Raw genomic sequence first — 24,949 nt, forward strand, 5'->3', positions numbered from 1 at the left:
TGACTGAACCCAAGGTTAGGCAGCCTCTCCCACCAGGCTGGACCAGAGCAACCTTGCTGGACCCCAAACTCCCCTCCCTTCCCTGGGACAGTCTCCTGCTGCCTGAGTGAAGCTCATTTCCAAGAGGAGATGTGGCTGAGCCAAACCAGCCCAATTATTCATCCCCACTCCAGGAGCGTTATGAGGAAAGAAGCAGAGGGCAGCCAGCATTGCGCCCAGGGAAAATCCCTCCCTGAGGGCGGAGGGAGGCAGAGCTTGCTCCTGGACCACCCTGGGCGCTCTGCACGGTGGTGGTAAGAGCGCATGGCCGGGTGGGGTCACGTGCTCCGTGGCTCTATTGCAGAGATGGGGTGTATCTGGCCGGGGTGGGGGGACCTGTGGGTGCCACAGATTCTAAAACGGCTCCTTTGCCATCCCCTCACAGGTACGGCCCAGAAAGGCCGCGATCTCGAAGTCCAGTGAGCCGGTCGCTGTCCCCGAGGTCCCACACTCCGAGCTTCACCTCCTGCAGCTCTTCTCACAGCCCCCCGGGCCCCTCCCGGGCCGACTGGGGCAACGGCCGGGACTCCTGGGAGCACTCTCCCTACGCCAGGAGGGAGGAAGAGCGAGGCCTAGCGTCTTGGAGGGAGAACGGGGAGGACAAGAGGGATAGGACGGACGCGTGGGCACATGATCGCAAGCACTACCCCCGGCAACTAGACAAAGCCGAGTTAGAGGAGCGACTGGAAGCGGGGAGGGGCTACAGAGAAAAGCACCCGAGGTCTGGGTCCCCCAACCCGCTCCACTCCGCGTCGGGCTACAAAAGCCGAGAAGACGGCTACCACCGGAAGGAGTCCAAGGGCAAATCCGACAAGTACCTGAAGCTGCAGCAGGATGCCCCGGGGAGGTCCAGGAAGAAAGATGAGGCCAGGCTGCGAGAAGGCAGGCACCCCCACACCGACGACTCTGGCAGGGAAGACGGACTGGAGCCCAAGGGCACCAAGTCCAAACAGAGTGAGAAAAACAGAGCCAAGAGACCTGATCGAGACCAAGAAGGAGCTGATGACAGAAAAGAAAGGATAGCAGAGAATGAGGTAAGGATGGAATCCCTTTCCCCCAGGTAAGGAGAGGCAGGTCCCAGGGGAGAAGACTAATAAGGATAATGAACATTTATGGAATGAATGAAATGCTTACTGAATGTGTACTCTGTGCCAGGCACTGTGCTAACCATGTTATCTCAACTTATTTAATCCTCGCAGCAACCCTACGAAGAAATACTAGTAATAATACTATTATTACTGTGGATGAGGCAGCTGAGGCCCAGAGAGCTTAAGTTAGTTGCCCAAGGACACAAGGTTGGAAATGGTGGAACTGGAATGACACCCAGGTGATCTGGCTCCAAGTCCCACCGCACCCTCCTGCCTTTACTGGAAGTTCGGCAAGGACTTGATGCAGAGGCCTTCTGTTGGATTTTGTCTGTTTGTCCAGGGTGGAGTGGCCCTGAGGTGTTTGCACCCACACACTCTGCCAGGGTAGATTAGACCTTTGGTCTGCTCCGTCCTTTCTCCTGCCAAAAGCATCCACCAGTGTTGGGCTTTGATGAGAGGTGGTAAAGGAGAAGCCACCACCACCCACTAAATTATACTGGGTGCCCAGGGCTTGGTGTGTTTCTCCAGACATTGTGTTTCCTTCCATTGGAGTGAAAACGCTCAGCAGTTGGCTGGCACCTTCCATCCAAATGCCCCATCCAGGGCTCACCATCTGCTGCAGGACTTCAGTCCTCCTTGTGACCCACTGATGTTAAACTCTCATCACCATCTTGAGAACAGCCTAGAGTCTACAGGGGTGCCCCAGGAGCCAAAGAACAGGCAGCAACTGAACTTGGGGGATGAAGGCTAAGGACAGGGTCCCTGCCTTTCTTATGATATGCAAATGCCCACCACAGGGCATTCCCCTGCCTGGGAGCCCCTCCCCTGCTGACGTCCACATGGCTCCCTCCTCAGCTCCTGTGTCTTTATTCATTGTCACAATCTCCAAAGTTTATTCTTGGTCACCGCACAAAATCACAACATCCCAACCCACTTCTCATCCTTCCCTGCTTTCTTTTTCTTAGGGGCATCTGTCTCCTTCCAATCTATCTCCTAACGTCTTTATTCTGTATAGGGTCTGCTCTCCCTCCCAGCCCTCCCCCACCCCAACCCCCTTGTGAGCTCAATGAGGGCAGGAATTTGTGTCACTGCCAGTCCACCCCTAATTCCTGGATTAGGGTTTGGCACAGAGTGGGCGTTCAATAAGTATTTGTAAAAGGAATGAATGATTGAGTCCAGACTCTGGAGGCAGAAGCCTGGCTTCTAAGAACTAGGTCACACCGTGTTCTTTTTGGCCTCAGGTTTCTCGTTTGTGAAATGGGTGTGATCACAAGGCTGCTGTAAGACTTTTAACAAGATTGTGCTCATGGGAAACCCTGGGAGAGTCTGGAGGGAGGGCCCGTGCTGACAAAGCCATCGTATGCACTTCTCAGTGTTTGTGGGAGGCCACAGCCAGACGTGAGGCTCTGCCCTGACCATGAGACCAGAAGAAAACGAAAGAAGACCAGGCAGTGACTAGGACAGCATGGGAAAGAGGCTCTCCTCCACTTTTCCTGGCAGGGGCACCCAGGTTTACCGACCCAGAGGCCTAGAGCAGGGAAACCAGACTGGTGCCACAGACCAGGAAGCATGACTGAAGCCAGAGAGAAGAACTGGGAATGTGGGGGAGCAGGGAGGAAATGCCTGTATATTGGGTCAGCCACGTCACAGGTCCACTCTATGGCTGCCGTGCAGGCATACGTACCCTGTGTCTGATTTCCCTTTTCTTAGAGCAAGACCAAGGTCCAGGTGCAGATATCGGTATGAAATTTCCCACATTTTAGAAACTATGTAAAACGAAACATGTCTGTAGGTCAGGTGGAGCCCCAGGGGTCCCCAGAATACGGCCCCCAGTATAAATGATCCACAGGAGAGAGAAATATCTAAAGAACGCATGCTCAGTTCAAAGCCTAGAGAGAGAGCCACGCATGCTGGGTGGCAGGTGTGTACTTGTTACTCACTTCACCCTCTCCTACCAGTCTCCATGCTCGTAGTCATGGAGCACCTAGCACTAGGGCTGCAGCTGTGAGTCAAAGCTAAAATGACTCTTGATTGCATGGAGCTCACGGTCTCTTGAAAAACATGCTCATCAAATAATCCCTTCATTGAACAGATGGGTATGAGTGTTAAGTGTTAAGGAGGTGGAGGATGCAGTGCTATCAGTGCCTTTAACAAGCCAGAGGCTTTCCTGGGTTAGGATGTGCCTGTTGAGTTTGAAAGGAATGGTGGGTATTTACTGGGTCAAAAGGAAGGAGAACAGACAGAGGGAATATCACGTGCAAAGGCCCTGTGGCTGGAGACCAGTGTTGCTGGAGCAGAGAGAGCCAGGGATAGAATGGTGGGAGGTGAGGCCGATGTGTCAACGAGGGACTGCTTATGCAGAGCCTTACAGGCAGGTTGAGGGGTTTTGTCTTTATCCTAAGTTCTAGGGGAAGGAAATGAAGCATTCAGACAGGAAGGTGCAGGCAGGATATAATTGTTTTTACATTTTGGAATCATCATTCCCAAGGACCTTGGGGAGAATACACTTGGGAGGAGGCTGCCGAACAGAAGGGGGAGACCAGCTAGTAGGTGGTTTAGCAGTGACCCCAGCCCTGTGGTGACAGCGCTGCCTGCAATAGTCAGGACCTAATACTTTGCTCCCTGACCTGGTGGGTGGGGATGGGGTGGGGCGTGAGTGCACTGGTTGCCTTTGTCTGTTCCCCATAAGCTGCTGTCACCTGGAAATGGTCCCAGGTCTAGGGATGCCCTGAAAGGCACCGCGGTGTCACCTTTGCCTACAGGGATGAAGGGCAGGGGGTCTTTCTGGCGAGGGGGTTTTCAGAGGCCAGGTTGTCCCTGCCTCTCCCAGCTAGAACTGGAGGGAGCCTCTTTACTGTGTTGATTTGGATGTGTGGCTGCAGGAACTGCCTGGGAAGGGTATGGGCTGTTTATTTTGACAAGGGAGGGCGGTGGGTAATTTATTCAGGAAGACAAAAAATAAAGAAAAGTGGCCCCCTGTTGGTAGAAGCTCTGGGTTCTGAGGGCTGAAAAGGCATTTGGAGCTGCTTTGAGCTCAGGTCAGCTCAGAAGGCTAGAGCAGAGATTCTGCTGCAAACACTGGAAAGAGCAAAGACTTGAGGATTTCAACTGTCTTTCCCTGTGCGGTCATATCTAGTTAAACCCGTCAGCCCTGAGCTCCCAGCCAGGCTGGCTCCTTGTCAGCAAAGAGAGGCGTGTCTGCTCGTAAGAAATCAGAGTGAGAGTGGTTTACTTTGAGCCAACTTCAGCCAGAGTTGTCGAGAAAATGCAGCTTGCTCCCAAGAACATCCGGGAACACTCATTGGTTTGGTGGCCAAAGTTTAAGTCATGGGATAATATCCTCCTCAAGCTTCTAAAATGGGGGTTGGCAAACGTTTTTCTACAAACAAAAACAGAGAGTAATTATTTTCGGCCATGTGGGCAAATAGGCTAAATTGAGGATATTATGTAGGTACTTGTATCATCATTTAGCATGCAGCTGTTAAGAGACATGAGAAGCATTGTTAGTTCACAGACTGCACAGAAAAGAATCCCTGGGTCTGATTTGGCTTGAGGATGGGAGTTGGCTGACCTCTGTTTTAAAGGCAGATCAGAGACCCTAATTCTCAAAGCAAACACCTGCTTCAGTTGTTCACTATCCCAGACATGAGTGCTAGCATGAGGGACTTAATCTGAGGGAAGGGATGGGAGGAAGGAAGGTAGGAAAGGATTGCTAGCTGGGGCAATAACTCTAGGACAGAGATAAGTCAAAAGTGAGGTGACGGGGCCCTGATTGGATGACAGCACCCTTCCTAACCCTAAGTGGCCTGGAAGTGATTTTTTTAATACAGATCTGTTGGTAGACGTCACCATGGTTATGAACCCCAGGGTCAGATTCCCCTTTTCCCTTTTATTCACCCTGTCTACAGATATCACGGCTGCAAAAAGTATCCAGTTTACCAGGAACTTCTGTCTCCCTAAAGTCCTCAGGGAAAACATTAGTGAAACATCTCTCTGCCTCCATTTGTCTGTGCCTCGAGCAAGTTACTTAACCTCTCTGAGCCTCAGTGTCCCCATCTGTAAAAAGACAACAACGGCACCTGCCTCCAAGGGATTTTGTGAGGATAAAGGATGTGATGTGTGTGAAATGCATCTGGCATCATTAGCTGTTCTCAGTAACGTTCTTTTTCTCCTGGTGTGCGCTCTGTCACTGTTCACTATTGATTTGGTTTGGTCTGTGCTTCCATTGCTAAGGCTGGAAAAGAGGAACAGGATAGCATGGAAGAGAATCCCCCATCAGTGGGCAGACAAGAGAAGGAAACAGAATCCTCCGATACAGAAAACAGAAGAGCGAGGAAGGTAAAGTTTGTGCCAGATGCTGGCAGTGTAGCCGCATCGGCACAACGGCTCTGGGACCCCAAGTCATAGGCCTCCTCAAGTCATAGGGCTTCCCGTGCTGCCTGGGGATGACCTGCTTGCTGCATAGCATGTGTCTGAGACCCCAGCAGTGGGTCCATGAATGAAGCCAGCACTGTCTGGAGCAATGGCTTCACCTGGGATCTTGGCACAGTCTTTATTGAAGAGATCTTTACCACCTGCCTGGGCTCTGTCTCCATCTTCAGTAACTTGGCTGTGCTCATAAGAGAAAGCATGTGCCCGCGAAAGACTCCAGGCTACAGAGCCAGACTCCCAAAATAGGCAGGTCCTGGGGAAGGGCTGCAGGCAGAAGGGGGCTTTGGGTACTCAGGCTGGGGCCCTGACCTCAGTAGCCCCTGATGCTTGGATTAACCAAACATCTACTGTGCTTGTAAAGATTATTTTACTTAATTAAAATGAAAAACCCAGTCACAGGGCTGGGGCTGCCACAGCAAAAAGAAATGTCCTTGGAGCATGGCCAGCTTCATGCCTTTCCAGTCAGAAGAGGCAGGGAGATGAGTATCACTGGCTGGAAGCTGATCTCCTAAATCTGGCTGCCGGGCCCCTGGGCTGCTGGGGACATGAGGGGAAAGTCTCGGGAGGAGCCAAGTGTGAACTGTGGCTGTGGAGGGCTGTACCCTTGCTGGGAGAGGGTGTTTAGGGGGGACCTTGTAAGGGCTTCACTGCAGTTACATTTAGTGATGCCCTGCAAGCAAGTTGATGCGTTTAGAGCTTATAACTTACTCATTCATTCAAAAACTATCTCAAAACTTAAAAAAATAAAGTTTCTAGAAATTAATCATAAAAAGATGAGCAGAGATGATTATCCATCAATAGGAAGTATGTGGAGCTTGGCTCAGATGTTAAAGAATCTGTCTGCAATGCAGGGGACCCAGGGTTTGATCCCTGGGTCAGAAAGATCCTCTGGAGAAGGGAATGGCTACCCACCCCAGTATTATTGCCTGGAGAATCCCATCGGCTATAGTCCATGGCATCGCAAAGAGTCAGACACAACTGAGTGGCTAAGCACCACCATAGAGTGCTTCACAATAGGAAGCAGGCTAAATAACTTGGACTGGAATCCTACATGGGCATTAACAGTCATGGTAGAGATGCAGATTCTATGATACAGAAGCACCTCTAAGCCGTAATACCAAATAAAAATGTAAGCGACCCCCAGCTGAAGACAAAACAAACAAAAAACCCCAATCTTTTTACTGAACACCTGTTATGTACCAGGAGTTGAGATTCTTCGTGCCACTTGGTAGGTTAAACATTAACGACTTACTCCAACTCCTGTGTTATTTTGAGGCCCATCCTAGGGATAAATCAATGATGAGAGGTTGAATGGTTTACAGCTCCTAATTACCCAGGTAGCAGTAAGATTGCACAGCATCTTTCGGTTTGAGGGGTCCTGTGGTCAAGATTGGCACCCTCTTCTGGTTAGATACTAAGAGCCAGGCCTCAGCCACCCTTTGACCTCCATCTGCATTTTTATTCAGGAGCAGGATTCGGAGAGTGAAAGTGAGGCTGAGGGTGAGAGCTGGTACCCCACGAACATGGAGGAGCTGGTGACAGTGGATGAGGTAGGGGAGGAAGAAGATTTTATCATGGAACCAGACATCCCAGAACTAGAGGAGATTGTGCCCATAGACCAGAAGGACAAAATCTGTTCAGAAATATGTCCCTGTGTGACGACTGCCTTAGACCTGGACTTCACCAAAGGTTTCGCCAAGGAGGGAGTCAAGACCATCGGGAATGGGGCTGCGGAAATCAGCCTCAAGTCGCCCGAAGAACTGCCTTCTGCTTCCATGGGCTGTCCCAGTGACATGGACGTGGAGATGCCTGGCCTAAATCTGGATGCTGAGCGGAAGCCAGCTGAATGCGAGACAGGCCTCTCCCTGGAGGGCTCAGATTGCTACGAGAAGCCCGCAAAGGGAGGAGAGAGCTCAGATGTTCGTCTGGCCCCTCCACTTCTGCAAATGTCTTCCCCCAAGCCAGCAGAGGAGAGGGCCTGGCAGCCCGGCCCGTTTCTCGATGACTGCAAGGCCAGGGGGACCCCCGAAGATGGGGCTGGTGAAGGCAGCACCCTGGAGGAGAAAGCCGGCCCCCCCACTGAAACCGACCTCCAAAGCCAGGCTTGCCAAGGAGCGTCGACCCCGGGTAACTACCTCCCTTTTTCCTCCCTTTTTCTGTGTGGTTGGGTTGATCCGACCACTGCTTCCCTGGAGCAGTGTGTGAGCAAGTGCAGGCTGGAACTAACACAAGTCAGGGTTCAGCCGGCGTGAAAGCTGGTGCAGGAGGCAAGCTGAAAAGCCTGGTTAAACTGCTAGAGCTTTGAGGCAGTGGTTAGCTCTTAGCTTTTAGGTAGGGGACGTTGGGTAGGAGACCACGCATTTTCTGAAAAGCAGACTCAGATGGGACGTACTTCTTTGCCTTGACAGGAGCCCAGATGAACTCCGACAACTAAATTAGCAAGTGTTTGGGGTTATCAAAGGAGCTTTGGTTCCTGGGGATCAGCAAGCAGCCTTTCCTGCCTGAGCCACAGAGGACCACCCAGGCAGTTACTTCTGTGGGGCCTGAGTGAGGGCGCAGAGCTTCGGAGGGCAAGAAAGGAGAGAAAGGAATGGGCAGAGGGCAGAACAATGGGCTCACAAAAGGGCCTGGCTGGTTTCCCTTCTCACCATCTCAGACCCACTTTTCTCCAGGATCTGATGGTGAAACCAGACTTATCTCGGGATCTCCTCCACCTCCATTGGAGGTGATGTTGTGTCTGTGCCTGGCACTATGACATCATGAAGACAGAGTTTAAAATAGGCTAAGCCCAGTCCTCTCTGCCAAGTGGAAACTAAGATCCAGCAAGAGCTGTGGGGGGAGGGGGGAGGTGTGGCCCTCCATGTTCTCCCAGTGAAAATAGCTAGAAATTCATTTTGCAGAAAGCCTGTGACATTCCAGAGTTTGAAGGAAGTGTGGGGATAAGAGTCCAGGGCAGAAAATAGAGAGGAAGGGCTTAAAAATAAATATTTCAGCTCAGTGCTCTGTAGTTGGCTCAAACTGGTTGGTGAGCGGGGGGTCTGGGCTTCCCTCCATGTCAAGCTGACCTGAGCTCTTTTTCACCTGTATGGATCTGAGCCTCCATGGAAACTCCGCTGTGAGCTGCCTTGTTGCTAGAGCAATGCTGAGGCCTGGGCTGTGTCTAGAGAAGGCAAGAATAAAGGAGGAGCGAGTGCCGTTCACCTTGCTCGGATTGAACCTCCTCTGTGTTGTAGTATAGGTCTTGACATGCACTGGTGTTCATGGCTCATTGGCTTCCCCAGTGTTTGGAGTTCATATTTAATAACACTGCTCAATAGGCTTGGGGTGAGAATGGCATTGCCTCTTCTGCCCGCCTCGGTGCTCCTGTGGATGTCAGCACAATTTTTGCACTTCAGTGATTCTTCTGCCCGCAGAAATGGAGTGATACTGAATCGGGGGCATGGGGGTGGATCATTCCAACCGAAGGCATCAGAGGCCCATCCCCCACAGAGCCCATGCCAAGATTCGCCAAGTTTTCTTGTGTGTGGTGTTCTTTTGGCAGCCATAAAAGCTCTTTATTCTAGCACTTTGGTTCTAATTAGCAGCCCTGGCCCTAGTCTCATGTTATTAAGCAGCCCCAGGACCATTTCCCATCACACAGTGCAAGGAACAGAATTTCAGGGATTCTTGGAGGCAGGTTGTGTTCATTGGTATTCTGTCCCGGCTCATGTTTTGCAGAAAACTCCAGGTACTCGGAAATGAAATCTCTGGACGTAAGGTCACTTGAAGACGCTGAAGTGGAGCTAAAACAGCCCCTTTCTTTGCCTTCCTGGGAACCAGAGGATGTGTTCAGTGAACTTAGCATTCCTCTAGGTGGGTGAGATACTCAGTCCTTCCTGAGAATTCAGTTCCAGGGGACAATAGTTCTGTAATAATGTTTAAGAGCTTGAGAAGGCTGTTTGTCATTTTGTTGTAGTATTAATGTCTGATGCAATCACCCAGATTAACCTGCAGCTTTAAAGTTTCTTGCAATTTCAGTCTCCCATAGTAGACCAAGATAGCTCATGGGGCCAGACTTTGAACAGCACTGCCCTAGGAGCCAGAGCAAAGAGACTTGTTTTTCCTGTCAGGAAATGTTTCATTCCTAACCGCACAGCCCTTATTCAGCCCGGGTAGTGGTGGCCCACCAGCCGCCACAGAGTCAACAGAAATGCCCTCTTGGCCCCAGCACTTCTCCAAACAACACTGCTTTTTTTTTTCCCCTCTTTGAGGGACTAGCTTCTCTGAGGCAATGATACTGAATAGACTGTATTTAGGGGCTTCCCAGGTGGCTCAGAGGTAAAAGAATCCACCAGCCAATGCAGGAAATGCAGGAGACGTGGGTTCAATCTCTAGATCAGGAAGATCCCCTGGAGGAGGAAATGGCAACCCACTCCAGTATTCTTGACAGATAAATCCCACGGACAGTCCATATGGTTGTAAAGAGTTGGACATGACTGAGCAACTGAGAACGCACTCTATAGTGGATAAAGGGGTCCCTGGGTCCCTGTCCTTCCCATGTTGGTGACTGCATGTCCTCAGACAAGTCATAACCAGGAATTTTTTTTCCAGTTACAGCAGGTCCTTCAGCTTCCTTGGGAGCTCAGCTGGTAAAAATCCACCTACTACAACGCAGGAGACCCCAGTTCAATTCCTAGGTCGGGAGGTTCCCCTGGAGAAGGGACAGGCTACCCACTCCAGTATTTATGAGTTGGTAGCTCAGCTGGTAAAGAATCCACCTGCAACATGGGAGACTTGGGTTCAATCCCTGGGTTGGGAAGGTCCCCTGGAGAAGGGATAGGCTGCCCACTGCAGTATTCTCACCTGGATAATCCCCATGGACAGAGAAGCATGGCACTATAGCGCATGACGCGACTGAGCGCAGCATGGCAGGTCCTTCATTAACAACAATGAGCCCCAAAGGAGCTAGTCAGCATGAGGCTCACACTTTCCATCAGGTTTTCTTTTTTCCTTTTCATCTGCTGTATAAAAATCCCTTATTTTTTTCTGTCCTCCAGTGTGCCATTTAGTCAGATGCAAAGAGCAAACTTCCTTTTTTTTTAAAAAAAAAAAAGAAGAAGAAGAAGGAGTTTACTACATAGCATCCAGCATGCCCCAGGACAAAAATTTAAAAAAAAAAAAAAAGAAAATGGAAATAGGTACTGACCTTAGAATGAATTAAGATGATTGCAAGAAGGCCCTGGGTTCTGGAAAATACTTGCAAAGGCTGCCTTTCAGGAAAAAGGTGCCAGACAGTCAGCAGCCCTTCCTGGATATTGTGGCACTGCGTGAGGCACTCGGGGCACAGGGGCACTGAGAAAGGGAACACAAGTCTCTTGGCATCCAGGAACTTGGAATCTGTATGACACACACAGGCAGAAATTAAGAATAAATTCTGCTGCTTTATAATTCATGTCTTATTTTTATTTTTATTATAAAAAGTGTGAAAAAGTGTGAAAGATTTTTACAACAAATTTATAACCCATGTAAAGTAAACATTAAATGTTGTTTCTCTTCTTCTCCCCAGTCTCTCCCCCCTCTCCAAAGGTGGCCACAGTCATACCCATGGATAGTTTTTCTCCCACAAAAACAGGATCAAACTGAACACACAATGTTATGCAGTTTGCTTTTATACCTTAACAGTGAATCTTAGAGCTGTCTTCACATCAAATGCATTCTTCTTAACTACTGCAAATATTTTATCTTAAAAGCTGTACCATACATTACCGATCCATCTCTCTACTGGTGAACATTCAGAATATCTTTAATTTTTTTTCCATTAAAAATTAGATTGACAACAATACTAGGTAGAATATGATTTCCATCATAGTTTAGCACTGATCGATAACCAAACATTTCACATATTTCTACAGAATATATTCTTATATTCTAAAAGTATTATATATTTGAATGGCACTGCCCTTGGAGCCAGAGCAAAGAGACTTGTTTTTCTTATCAGGAAATGTTTTTCCTGTCAGGTATACTATTTCACAAACTTATTCCTGTTTTCCCATCTTTAAAGTCAATAATGGCTTTCTCTTACGTATTTACTTCTAAGGATTGTAATATAAAATTAAGTAAGATATCCAATGTTAGAAATGTTAAGCAGCCAAGAATAAAAGAATAATATAAGTGAGAAAGTACAAAGTAACATTATTTATCAAAAATTTAAATTATTAATTTAAATGCTATAAAAGTTAGACTTTTATTTTTTTCATTTACCATTGAACTTGGAAAACACCTATGGGGTTGGTAATATTTTCAGCCCTATTTTACACGTAAGAAATGAGATGGTGGTGGTTTAGTCGCTACGTCGTGTCTGACTCTTGCGCCCCCACAGACTGCAGCCTGCCAGGCCCCTCTGTTCATGGGATTTCCCAGGCAAGAATACTGGAGTGGGTTGCCATTTTCTCCTCCAGGGGATCTTCCCGACCCAGGAATCGAACCCATGTCTCCTGTCTTTCAGGCAGTTTCTTTGCCACTGAGCCACCAGGGGTTCCGGGTGAGATGCAGGGTTACAGAGCTCATGAACAGCCCCCTGCCTCCTAGCACCGTGCTCTCGCTGCCTGTGCACCCTGCCACCTTCCGCACGTGCTGCCACCTTTGCGTGAGCCAGTTTCTGTTGGATGGCATGCTAGCCCAGGGGAGAGGGGTGTGTCCATGTATCTTTGCATTTCAAATTTTCAAAATTGCCACTAAATTGCTATCCAGAAAGATTATACCAGTGTTCAGCACTACCTCACGTGAGAGTACGGTTTCTCCACATCCTTGCCAGCTTTGGATCTTATCAGTTTTTAATCTTTACCAACCAATTGGAGGAAAATGGTAGCTCATTTTATTTTTTTTAAAACAGCTCTATTGAGGTATAATTGAGGTTAATGAAGTACACATAAAACCTGAATTTTGACGCATATACACCCGTGCGCCATCACTGCAAGCAAGACAGTGAACATACTCATCGCCCCTGTATTTCCTGATACTCCTTTGTTACCCCTCCCTCCCAACCCCAGTCTCCAGGTAACTACTGCCCTCCTTCCTGTCACAAAATACTAGTTTGCATTCTAGAATTTTCTAGAAAGGGAATCGTACAGTATGTACTCTTGTTGCCTGGTTTATTTCACTCAACAGTTATTCTGAGATTCATCCCAGTTGTTGGGTGTATGGGTAATTGGTTTCTGTCTGTCGTTGAGTATTGCACTGTGGTTTGGGTAGATCACATTTTGTTTATTCATTCAGCTGTTGATGAGCATTTGGGTTTTTCTGGTTTGGGGCTATTACAGACTGTACTTTTATACTTGATGATAGTCTCCGATTGGCTTTGAGACCTATTGTTTCTTTAATCTCAGTGGAGGTGAGGGCCATATGATACTTTTCTGGATTTTCCAGGTAAGGAAACTGAAGCCCAGAGACTTATTACCAGTGTTGTTTTTGTTTTTTCGTTGCTAAGTCATGTCTGATTCTTTTGTGACCCCATGGACTATGGCCCGCCAGGCTCCCCTGTCCATGGGATTTGCCATTTCCTTCTCCAGGGGATCTTCCTGACCCAGGGATCTAACCTAAGTCTCCTGCATTGGCAGGTGGGTTCTTTACCGCTGAACCACCAAGGAAGCCCCTTATTGCCCGAAAGCACACAGTAGACTCAGGTCAGAACTGAGAGAATCCTTATTGGAGACCTGGCTGCCCTGCCATTCAGGCAGCACAGTGGAAGGAAAGGCAATTTTGGTGCAGTGGTTAAGAGCACAGAGTGTGGAATCTGACTCCCTGGGTTCAAATCCCAGCTGGCTGGGGGACAAAGAGCTGCTGATTTAACCTCTCTCTCCCTGGCTTTCTTCATCTGTAAATCCGGGATGGTAGTAGTCGCCTACCATGTAGGGTTATTCTGAGGATTAGATGAATGAGTACTTGTAAGGTCTCAGTCTCTTGCAGTAGGAGGTACTTATTATGAGTTGTCTATTGTTATTATTTGTTTCTTTCTTTCTCTCAAAGTCACTCAGTCACGTCTGACTTAGCGACCCCATGGACTGTAGCCCGCCAGGCTCCGCTGTCCATGGGATTCTCCAGGCAAGAATACTGGAGTGGTTAGCCATTCCCTTCTGCAGGGGATCTTCCTGACCCAGGGATTGAACCCGGGTATCTTGCATTGCAGGCAGATTCTTTACTGTCTGAGCCACCAGGGAAATCATTATTCATTTATGGAATAGTTTTTGAGACCTACTCTGCTTTCTCTCACTGGGTGGGGGTGCATAACCCGTCATCCTCCATGGTTTATCACTACTGCAGAGAGACTTTCTAGGGAGTAGGGACAGCTCAGGCTTGGTCCCTGTGGAGCACAGGGAGGTAGAATGAGGAGGAGAGGTGAGGCAAAGTCCTGCTGCTTAGGGGTTGGGCTGGGCACGGGGGTAGGGAAGGGCAGCTCCGTGGGTTCAAGCCAGCTCTGGGGGACCCCAGCCAGCGTGAGCCTGCCAAGGCCTGAGCTCCTCCCAGAACCAAAGGGAAGCCTACAAAATGCAAGCTCCCGCTCTCCACCCATCACAGGCTGTGCTGGGATGACAGGGCTGTAATTACCCATGGCAGGAGCTATTATTAGAAGGCAGATGTTACTTTAATTACGGTACTTAATAGAGGCTGAAAAATGGGAGGACCAGGTTGCTACAAAACTCTCTGGGTCTGGGGCTGTGTTTTCTTCACGCTGTGCTTCCCCGGGCCCTCACGTTCCAGAGGTGTCCTGAGGCGGTGTTGGCATTCTAAGTGCCCAGGCAACTCCTGGTTACTCAAGGGTGAGTTCCCAGGCATTTGGGGATCTTGCCCCAGGTTCTCCCTCCTCAACACTGTCTCTGACCACTTGGTACTGCCTGAGTAGCCCTGGAGGCTGGCGGGGGCCTGGAAGAGAGCTGCTGCCCAGCCGTGGAGCCCAGGTTCTCCAGGCAGCTCTGGTGAAAGGCTGGAGGGCCAGAAGGCTTCTGTGGAGAAAAGCCTCACACATGTCTGCTATTGTTTTTTGATAAACAGTTTAATAAAGAACTAATGTTTGTTGAGCCCTAGGCAAAATGACATGTGCTTCCCCATTACACAATTTATTGTATTATTATTCCTGTTTCACAGACAAGGAAACTGATCTCAGAGAGGTTAGCACACATACCTGAGGTCACACAGTGTGAGTCAAAGAGCTAGGTCTGACTCCAAATTCTGTTTTCTCTCCAGTATACTGTGGTTTCCAACTTTTTTGTTTTTTGGCAGTAGAAGCCTTTGTTCAAGTGAAATCTCACCCCAAACACTACAGATGGTAGCCATGCCCACTGCTGGGGCTGAAATGGGCCACAGCTGCCAGCTCAGGTCTGCTTCATGTTCTGTGGCTTCTGAGGCAGCTGCACCCCTTTTGGGGGCACCCAGGACAGAGCTTTGAAGGCCTCTTGGGAAACATGGCGGATTCTGGAGGCCTCATGGGATCTGCACAGAAAACCCAAGGCTTCTTTCTTGGTTTTACCCAGTTGGCCGTCCCTACGAGGTCTGGACTCAGGGAGAGGCTCTGATCCCCTGCCTGCGTCTGCGCCTCGGGGGTGGGGGGGTGCTTCCCCTTTTCTGGTTGCTCTTCTTTTGTCCAGTGGGGGCCTCTGCTCCCTGTGGAGCAGCTGCAAAAGGGAGAAGTATTTTGCAGGCACAGAGTAGGAAGGCGGGCCTTGCTTCATGCTCTGTTTGCTAGCAGCAGCCAGGAGCCAGGGCCTGGGGGAGGTGGAGGGGCGGGACGGCCACCCACAGGCAAAGCCAGCCCGTTCACATCCTTTGCAGTGAGGTTGGGAGGCCACTAGGCCTCCTGCAGGGCAACTGGGCCCGTCACCCAAGGACCTCACTGGAGATTGCTGAGGGCACGGCAGGCAGGCTTGCTACGTGGCAGTTAGAACCGGCCAGCCAGTCCACTCCCCCCCACCAACACACACACACACACACAGAGGAGCCATCCATCAAGGCAGGCCGCAGGCAGGCCTCCCAGGCTCCCTCCTTCCTCCAGGCCCGTCCTTCCAGGCTGATAAGTGGCTTTTGTGAAATGAGGCGGGAGGAGGGGCGGGGTGAGTGTTGGGGGGAAGGTTGTAATTAGAAGTCTAAGCTGCTCCTCTATGACAGGGTCTCCTGTGCGATTAGCCCTGTCTCTAGAGGCAGAATAAGGAAAGTGAAGGAAGGCCTGGGCTTGTGGTCACACGCAGGGCCTTGGCGGAGACCTGGCCCATACCCCTCTCTGTAAGAGGCTGCCCTGGCCTCATGTGTGGCTCCCAGCCCCACTGTCCCTGACACCCAGTGGGGCCAGCTCTCTGACCATCCCTCCATCCGCAGCAGAGCTCACCATATGGGCAGCACCAAAGCACAGCGGAAGGGTCAGTACCCAGCGGCCTCAGCCTGAGAGCGCGCAGGGCCGGGAGTGGCGTGTCTGTGTGTCCCGAGTGGCCAGCCCCGCTCCTTTAGCTCCACAGCATGTCCTGATCTCCTCGGCCCTCAGCCCTGCTTTCTAGCTGGTGCCTCAATCAGAAGGCCCAGGAGGTATTCAGCCAGCTATCCCCAAGCTACACAGATTCTTAGCCTCTGGTCTTAGCCCCTTCTCAGACCTGGGCTCTTTCCACTCTGCTGTGTCCTCAAGAGGACAACTGTGACCCCAAAACACCATGGTGTAGGCTGGAGCAGCCACCGTCCCCCTTCAAAGTTGAATCCTCTGGGCTGTGACGCCGTCATTTCTCTGGCTGTTGGCCCACTGTTTCCTTTCCTCAGAATCAAAGGAGCTCCCCAAATTCTGCAACTTCTATTTAACACATCATAAATAAAATGCTACTAACGAATGGCTAAGATTTAAGACTGGAGGAAGACGGAAAAATGTTTATGATAGCTCATCACATGAAAAAGGGAGGAAACAGAATTATACTTAGGGTGTCATTAAAAATGTCCTCTTCCACCCCACAAAGGGCTCTATATATAGATAGTGTAGAAGAAAATATTTTGATTGGAATGACTCCGAGTGATTTTTCCCTCACTTTTATCTTTAAAAAATTCTTTTTAGTGAACATAATTGTAAAATAAGCAAACAAAAATGAGTGTTCTTCCAGAGTCTTGGCCACAGCAGCTGCAGAGAGACGTACAGAATGGAGAAAGGAAATCCACCCAGTGAAATGTAAGAAACCTCCTTACTCCTCCTTTCCCAGGAAGCAGACTGATGTTAGTAGAGCCTGAACCTACTTCTGGAAGGCAGTTGCAAAGCATGGGATTTCCCAGCACTCCATCACACTTCATCACGCTGCCTGTGAATGAAGCTGATGCTGTTTCCTTCGTGCCAGTTTTGTAAATGAGGAAAATGAGGCTTGGAGAAGTTGGGTAACCAGCCCAAGCCAATAGCAAGCCAGGGCTGGATTGCGTCGCTCCTCTTTCACCCTGACTGCTGTCTAGACCCCAGGGGCCTCCCTCCACCTTCCTAAACTGCCTACCTGTCCATCCCCCATCCTTCTGCAGGGGTTGAGTTCGTGGTGCCCAGGACCGGCTTTTATTGCAAGCTGTGTGGGCTGTTCTACACGAGCGAAGAGATGGCGAAGATGACTCACTGCCGCAGTGCCGTCCATTACCGGAACTTACAGGTAACCGTTGGTCTTCCTTGCCTAGCGCCCAGGAGGGGCAATCCCTGGGCTAAGGTTCTGGGAGGTTATATCTCCTTCCATCACATGGAAAACTCATTGTGTGGTCTGAATCCTGATTCCACCAGACTTCTCCACGTGGTGGCTGCCTTCCTTATGCTCTCAGAGCATCTGTCTCCACGTTAATACAAAACATTCTATTTGGGTTGGATATTTTTGGCAACTGGCTCTCCCTCTAGACTGAATGACTTGTTAGTGTTCACCTAGCCCATGGTTGGAGCTGATCCCTTTTCACAAGACCTGGACATTTCAGAATAAGGTATTTCTGTGCTTCTCTTCTCCTGTGCTAGTATCCGTGTTTGGCTAGAATAAACGTCACTGTTATGTTCTACTGAAATGTCTGTTCATACTGCAGCTGTTATCAAAGACAGAGCGTCTGGGACTAGACGCTGGGGATACAACAGCAAAAAAGCAGATAATAACCTCTGCCCTCATGGACCTTCCGTTCTAGAGTAGTAGATAAGCAAAACATAAGTGTGTTTCTTTGTATATTAACTGTGACATATAAAAAATATTCTATATACCATATTTCATCCAATCTAAGGTGCCATCAGTTGTAAGACACAACACTATTTTTTGGTACCAACATGAAAAAAAATGTTACAGATTAAACGGTGAGGCTCCATCAACTGGAAAATACATCTCAATTTCAGAACTGTTCATACGTGGGGAAAAAACACTTCTTAAGATCAATGAGATATAGCAACATATCCTATAAAAATACCTAAATAATATATAGCATTTTACAATGTGATTTTCATATGACTTCTGGTATAAGCTGGGGGTTAGTAATATAATAGAAATCATAGTAGATAGATGCTTGTGGTAAGTGTATCAAAGTACCATCTGTTCTAACTGCAAGGAATCTAGACTACTTTCTTGAGGCAGAAGGCCTTGGCTCTGGAAGACCCTTGTGGGAGTGAGTGAGCGAGTAAGTCTCTCAGTCGTGTCTGACTCTTTGCGACCCCGTGGACTGTAGCCTATCAGGCTCCTCCATCCATGGGATTCTCCAGGCAAGAATACTGGAGTGAGTTGCCATTTCCTTCTCCAGGGGATCTTCCCAACACAGGGATCGAACCCAGGTCTCCCACACTGCAGGCAGACACTTTAATTCCAGAGCAGATAGTACCGTTCAGCTTAATTGTTAAAGAGTGGCTGCTCTGGCAGTTCTTAGCCAGGGATGTGAACCAAAGTCCTGTACACAGTGTTTCAGAAGTATTTATACAACTTAGGCCAAGTGTTCGGCAGAATTTGGGAGGGACCCAGGAATATGTAATTTAAGAAAATTCTCCAAATGACTTGAATGTGTACCCCTAGTTAAGAAAACTCAGATACAGGCCAACTCTCTTATTTTATAGTTGAGGAAACTGAGGCCCAGAGAAACCAAGGATTTATCTAAGCCTTGGATTAGTCCAAGCCTTGGATTTGTCCAAGGCCATCGAGATGGTGAGTTACCAGGCCTGGAACCAGATTGCCTGATTCCGAATCACTTTGCTGCTTTCACTCGACTAAGTTGGTCTCGTGAACTGAGATTCGTGTCGTGGCCTGGGTCACCATCTGCAAGGAACTGTCATTGGCTGTGCCTAAACTCAGGTCATGTAAGCCTCTTGATTTCCCTCCGGAAAGCAGCTGCTGCATGACCGAGAACGTCACAGGGCCTGGGGCCCAGGTCCCAGCCTTTCCAGGGGGCAGGGCAGAGACTGGGCCAGGCCAAGGGTTCAGCTTGGGCTACACAGAGCCAGCTGACAGCAGCTGTCTAACCCTGAAGACATCATCACCACCCACCCACAACAAGAGGAAACCTCTAGAATGGAAGAGCTGAACAGGGTCTTGAAGATCATCCATTCCTGATTTTCCCAAACCCTGGTCTTCAGTTGGAATCTTTTTAAAATGTGGCTTCCTAGACCTACCCTATATTTGCTTATTCATTGTCTCTAGCGTGGGGCCTGGGAATCTGCATTTTAAAGTCTCTCCAGCAGATTATGATACCTCAACATGAGAACCTTCTCATCCGGTCTTCTCGGCTGGTTTGCATAACCCTCAAGGAGACACACAGCTCAAGGTCACCCAGGAAGGTTGGAAGAATGCAGACTCCCAGGTCCTTGAATTCTAAACCCTCTGCTTTTTGCAGGGCAACAGACTTCACTGAGTTTTGGGCCTCTGGGCCAAACCCCCAGGCAGACTCGCCTCCCTGTAGCAGTTCACAGCCACTCCTGTGGTCCCAGGCCTGTCAGGTCCAGACGCTGGCTGAGTCCCTTACACCCGCCAACTGCAGTTCAGCTTTCCCCGGTGCACCTGTCGGGGAGCTGGGAGCCTCAATCACAGGTGTCCCAGATAGGGTTTCTGCCAGTGGCCTTGACAGACTGTCTGTCCACACAGACGCACCCATCCCGCCCCCACTCCACGTTACATGTGCGAAAAGGGAAGAATTCAGACGGGAGTGGCCGGTGCTGGCTAACACCTCAGTCAGGCAGCTTGTAATTCTAGCACCCGGGAGGCTGTTAGGCGGGGGCCGGGGCTGCTCCTGGGGGTGGGGTGGTAGGAATCTTCATTTTCTGTCTGCAGTCCTGCTGTTCTCTCGTGCTCTGAGAGAAGTCACAGCGGGTAGTCAAAACAGCAGGTGGAGTAGGTGCTAGGTGGGAAAACTAGACGCTTGCTCAGCCCCAGGTCCGATACCCGACACACCCACCCACTTGCCTTCCGTGAGACGAGGTGGAGGAGCAACCCAGTCCTCCATCAGCAGCCTGATCCCCCGGAATCCACGGCCTGCCTCTCTCCATCAGTCTCACCCACCTCTCAAAGCCAACCAGGCTCCCCTAGAGACACCAGGTCGACTCCATCACCTCTCCCACATCATCGGGTCTGACCCTCAGATTCACCCCTGGAGGAAGGAAGATATCATCCTTCCATTCAACAGTTTAGGGTCTGAGGCTAGAAGATGAGTGACTTTCACAGAATCAGACAGCCAGTGCCAGTTACGATCAAGGCGGCATTGACTTTTTGGCCAAGCCAATATATATAGCCCAGGATCCTACCATCCCACTTACAGAAATCTAACCTACAGAAATAAATTCACCAATATGTAAATATGTACAAGGACACTTACTGCAGTTAATATTATAATAAATGTATAACTTATTGCCAGCATTTTTGGAAACAGCCTGAATGTCCAGGAATAGGATAGCGATTGAGTAACTGATGGTTCATGCCTATGACATTGCTAGGTGTTTATTCCATGCCAGGCTCTATGTTTGATGCTTTATGGTACCTCTCTGGGATGTCGCAGCAGCCTTGTGCAGTGGTTATTGTATTACTCATACTTAACAGATGCCAAAGATATTGAGGAACTTGCCGGCTGAGAGCCAGCCTTTGAACCCAGGTCATGTGATGGCAAAGCCCACACACTTGACCGTTGTGGGGGACTCAACCCTGCTGATTCTTAATCCAGCGCTCCTTGCACTGCCCTGGGCTGCCTCAGCCATCAGAGGACATCCAACTGGGGCCTAGGGCATCTTCTGGTTCTCTCACCGCATTGAATCTAGAACCTCAGGAGCAGCCTGACAGGCTCACCGAGTTGGACTTGGGGAGCCAGTGGGAACATGGGCGCCCTGAGGTGGGGTACAGGCGGCTCCCCCAGCCTGTCTGCGGAGTCTCAGACGTCGGGATGCATTTTTTCTTTCACAGTAGGTATGGGACAGAGCTGCTCCCCTCCTTGCCCTTCCAGCCTCCCTCTCTTTGCTCTGCCTTTTACATGTAGACGTGCTGCCTGGATCCTAGGGCTCATTCTGGACAATGAGTAGAGTTGTTGTGAGGATTAAATGAGTTTATAGAAGAAAAGCAGTTAGCGCTGGATCTGGGATAAGGGCTATGGATGTGTTTGCTGTTAGGATCTGCACTTCCCTACATTTCTCCAGGAATCGTTTGTAAACTAACACAAAGAGGGTGGAGCTCATCACTCAGCCTGGGTCCTGGGGCCCTGGAAGGATCTGGGGAGGGAGAAGAGGGGTCCCACCCCAGGGGGGCAAGAGGAGAGGAGAGGGGGGCCAGGCACACAGCCCCTTCCTCTCCCCTCAGCTCACCACTGTCTTTCTCCCTCCCCACTCTGCCCCTCTTTACACCGCAGAAGTACTTGTCCCAGCTGGCCGAGGAGGGACTGAAAGAGACGGAGAGGGCGGGCAGCCCACGGCCCCAGGACAGTGGAATCGTGCCAAACTTTGAAAGGAAGAAGCTCTGACACCGCTGCTTGAAGAGGGAGAGGAGGGCCTGAGAAGTGGGGCCTTCCTGCCAGAGAGGAACGAAGACCAGGGAGCCCACGGCGGTGCCTGAGTCGGTCTGCAGAGACTCACGAAAGGCCCGGAGTGCCTCCCACTCGGAGCCTTCACCCCGGCGTGTCCAGTGACTCGTGTTTCCTTCGAACAGTTTTTCAATTTGCTTGTCTCTCTTCCTCTCCATCTCTCACTCCCTCCTCCTGTGCCCATAAAATCCAACTTCTCAGGGATTTTCACAGTGTTCCAATTCTTGGTGGGATAGGATAGGTCAAGCCAGGCTGAGTCCTCAAAAAAAAAAAAAAAAAATTTCATGGAGACTCCTGGGTCGAGAACCATGTCTCTGCTTGGCATCCTGTGTGTGGGGGGTGGGGGAGCTGAGTTCGATCCTACAGTCCTGGAGTGGGGAAGCCTTGGACCACCAGCAGGCAGAAGCTGGGAGCTCCTCCAGCTCAACCACCTTTTTGAAAAGCCCTGATTTTCATAACTCTTTTGTCCTCTCCATTGTTCTAGAAGCCCACCAGATTCAAGCCTTAAAATTTAAGGAGGGAAAGAGCCCTTTATTTTGGAAGCTCTGATCATTTCCCTCCTGTTGATTTCAGGAGATGCCAGGGTTTGTTCTCCTCTGGATATTGAGTCTGGTCTAGATTCACTTTAAATAAAAATGAAAACAGAAGCATCTTCCCCCTCCAGCTAAAACATTAGAAGGTCAAGACTTCAGTTGAAGACTGGTCTCCCAGACGTGCATGGTTGGCTTGAGAGACACCAAAACAAGTAAAAGGCATCCATTCTTGACTCGTCCTTTGGTGCCTGCACACTGGGTACCAGCAGCCTCACAGTGGGATGGTTTTTAAATGGTCTCTTAGAGGCGGGGGCAGCTAAGGAGAGGGAAGGCTGCAGGACCGAGGAGCATTGAGGGTTGCCAGGTGCCCTTTCCAATTGGGCAGAAGGCCAAAGGCCTCTCAGAGTTAACCCCATGTGCAGACTTTGATATTAAATGTTACGAGGTGCAGAGCTCCTTCCCATCGGGCTGTGGGTACTGAAGGTCTGTGCCTTCAGGTTCCTGGACAGGACAGGCTGCGGGAGTCTAGGCTGAGGTTCATTGGGAGGGTTTGGGAAAAGGTGCTAGGGAAAATGAGGCTCAGCTGTGCCCTGGAGAAACCCTTGAGAAGGTCAGAAGGGAGCCTGGGGCTGCTCCCTCAAGTGAGACACTTGACCGGAGGCGGCCGCCCTGGCTCAGCTCCTAGAAGACGGTGCCTGTTCTGTTCCTGACCACAAATAGGTAGGCTAGGGCAAGAGTGCTTGTTTCATTTTAATGTTTTGCTTTTTTTTTCTTTTAAGGTAGATAAGACTATACTGTATATTCTGTTTTCTGTCCTCTGCACTAAAAGCAGAAGGTAGAGAGATGGATTATTTGAGTTCCACACTGACATCTGATCAGTGAGAAAATTAAGCCTCAGAAAGGAAGGGAAAATAGAACACAAGGATCATGTGTAAACCTGGGGGCAGGTGGCATCTGCAAGGAGAGAACCGCTGGGGACCTGTGAGAGAGAGGAGTTCAGGCAAGCTTCAAACAGACCAGCTTGAACAGGTGTAGAGGGAGGCTGCAGGCAGTGGGAAATCTGAACTTGGCATCAGGCAGCTGTGGGCCTCAGAAAGGTGAGTGTCTCAAAGAGAGTCGAGTTTGAAAACTGACTCAGCCCAGACCTGTTCCCCTGGCTGCCTTCTCTGGTTTTTACCCGGTATTCTAGAAACCGGCTTCCCCCATTTCTCGGAAACTCACCCTATGTCTTTCTTCCCACTGGTGGGAAGTCAGGGGCCAACTCTCTGAACCTTGCTGGGAAAAACCTAAAGCCTAAAACTGTGCATTTTTAGAGAAGCTGGCAGTCTTTTCTCCCAGCATAGTGGAAGCTGACCCCACCAGCTCACCACCCCCCTACCAAGCAGTGTTTCCATGGAAACTTGGATGGCTGTTCAAACAGCCATATTCCCTAGTAATTTAACGGCGCTCTCGCTGATAGATCGAACTTCCCTACATTTTAAAGCTGGAGAACAGCCCTGGGAAGGAGAGAGAAGAAGCTCTTTGCGTTTAATAAGAACATTTTAAAATTAATTTTAAAAGTCATCCAAGGTCCTATATTTGTGTGTATATATATATTTATTTTTATTTATTTTTATACAATTCCATTGGCATAGTTTCACCCACTCTATAATTTGCACTTTCTATTCCTACGTGTGTCATACACAATGCAGTATTAAAAGCAACCAGGAAAATATTGATTTTTTTTTTAAAGCTTTTCTTCAGTGTTTGTTAACCATTTCAAAATGTCTCCCTGGAAAGGTTGTTCAACAGCAGCTGCTGTCTTGAGCAGCACATTTACTCGTCCCCTGCATTAATATAACAAAAGGCCTGTGTACTTTTTATTGTAAACACCTGAAATAAAGTATATCCACAGCGTATTCCCGAAGAATTTGGTACACTTGGTGTGAGCAGCAGCCATTAGTATCAAGGTTTCTCTTGACAGTCTGAGGCTGTGATCTGTTAGATTATACTTGAACTGGACCAGAGTTTGATTCTTGAGCTTGTGAGAAAAAGAAAACCATTAGTTGATTTAAGTTTGAACTTGTAAAGTATTGGAATTTGTTGAGTGTGTCCAATTAATCGTCACTTTTCCTGATCTGTATAATTGACCTCAAGTGTTTGTTTTTACAAAAGGAAGAACAAAAAAAGATTTTTAATAAAGAGAATTTGAAAGCTTGTGAGTGAGTCGTCATCTGTTACATTGGGATCCCTAAGTGTTTGGCCAAAGGATAATCAGAGTGTGGAGGTTGGGATTCAGTCCATCTAAATCTAGAATGTTTCTGAAGAGTTGAAAAAACAAGACTCAAGAGGTTCCACTTGGAACTCTTGGGGGGAATCAGAGCTTCTCAGGGGTGAAGCTCCAAGAGGGCTGAGTCTAGGAACATGGGGAGCTGCTGTTCCCCAGGCCAAAAGGGTTGGATAGAAAATTCTCTTGGCTTCTTCTAACCCTGTGGCCCGTCTCACTGCTCTCAGGTTGTCTAGTGGCCGAATTCTGTTGTCCTGCACCGGAGTCAGGCCGTTTCTGGAGGTGCTGTCCCTGTAAGGAGGTCAGCTCCTGGCTTGGGTCCTTTCAGCCTTGTGACTTCTGAAGTCCCGTTTCCTTGGGTGCAAGGGCGGGTGATGGTATTAATCACCTCCCTGATTGTTTCTGGGCTAACGTCGTTGCTGGTGAAAGCAACTGCTATGCTGTACAGCCCTGAATCTTTGCTGTTTGGGGATTCAGAACAACCCTCCAATTTTCAGTGGTTCTTAAGTTCTTTCTCAACTGTTTCTTCTAGCAAAACAATGCTAATCTCCTGGGACCGGTTAGCAAGTCCTTTGAATGGCTTGGAATCTTCTCAGGGCCCTCCCCTCCTGTTG

General features: G+C 49.3%; 1 protein-coding gene across 2 annotated transcripts in view; it reads left to right on the forward strand.

Moving 5' to 3' along the window:
• RBM20 (RNA binding motif protein 20) overlaps positions 1 to 24,267 on the forward strand; it is a 192,791-nt gene extending 168,524 nt beyond the window's left edge. For both annotated transcript variants that reach the window (XM_052660630.1, XM_052660631.1), the window contains exons 9-14: positions 425 to 1,073; positions 5,361 to 5,465; positions 7,025 to 7,685; positions 9,276 to 9,410; positions 17,064 to 17,185; positions 21,366 to 24,267. In XM_052660630.1, the coding sequence (XP_052516590.1) occupies positions 425 to 1,073; positions 5,361 to 5,465; positions 7,025 to 7,685; positions 9,276 to 9,410; positions 17,064 to 17,185; positions 21,366 to 21,476 (1,783 nt within the window). In that variant the 3' untranslated portion in view covers positions 21,477 to 24,267. The remainder of the gene's footprint in view (positions 1 to 424; positions 1,074 to 5,360; positions 5,466 to 7,024; positions 7,686 to 9,275; positions 9,411 to 17,063; positions 17,186 to 21,365) is intronic.
• The last annotated feature ends 682 nt before the right edge of the window (positions 24,268 to 24,949 follow it).

This window comes from Budorcas taxicolor, chromosome 23 (assembly GCF_023091745.1).
Source record: "Budorcas taxicolor isolate Tak-1 chromosome 23, Takin1.1, whole genome shotgun sequence".
Lineage (NCBI taxonomy): Eukaryota > Metazoa > Chordata > Mammalia > Artiodactyla > Bovidae > Budorcas > Budorcas taxicolor.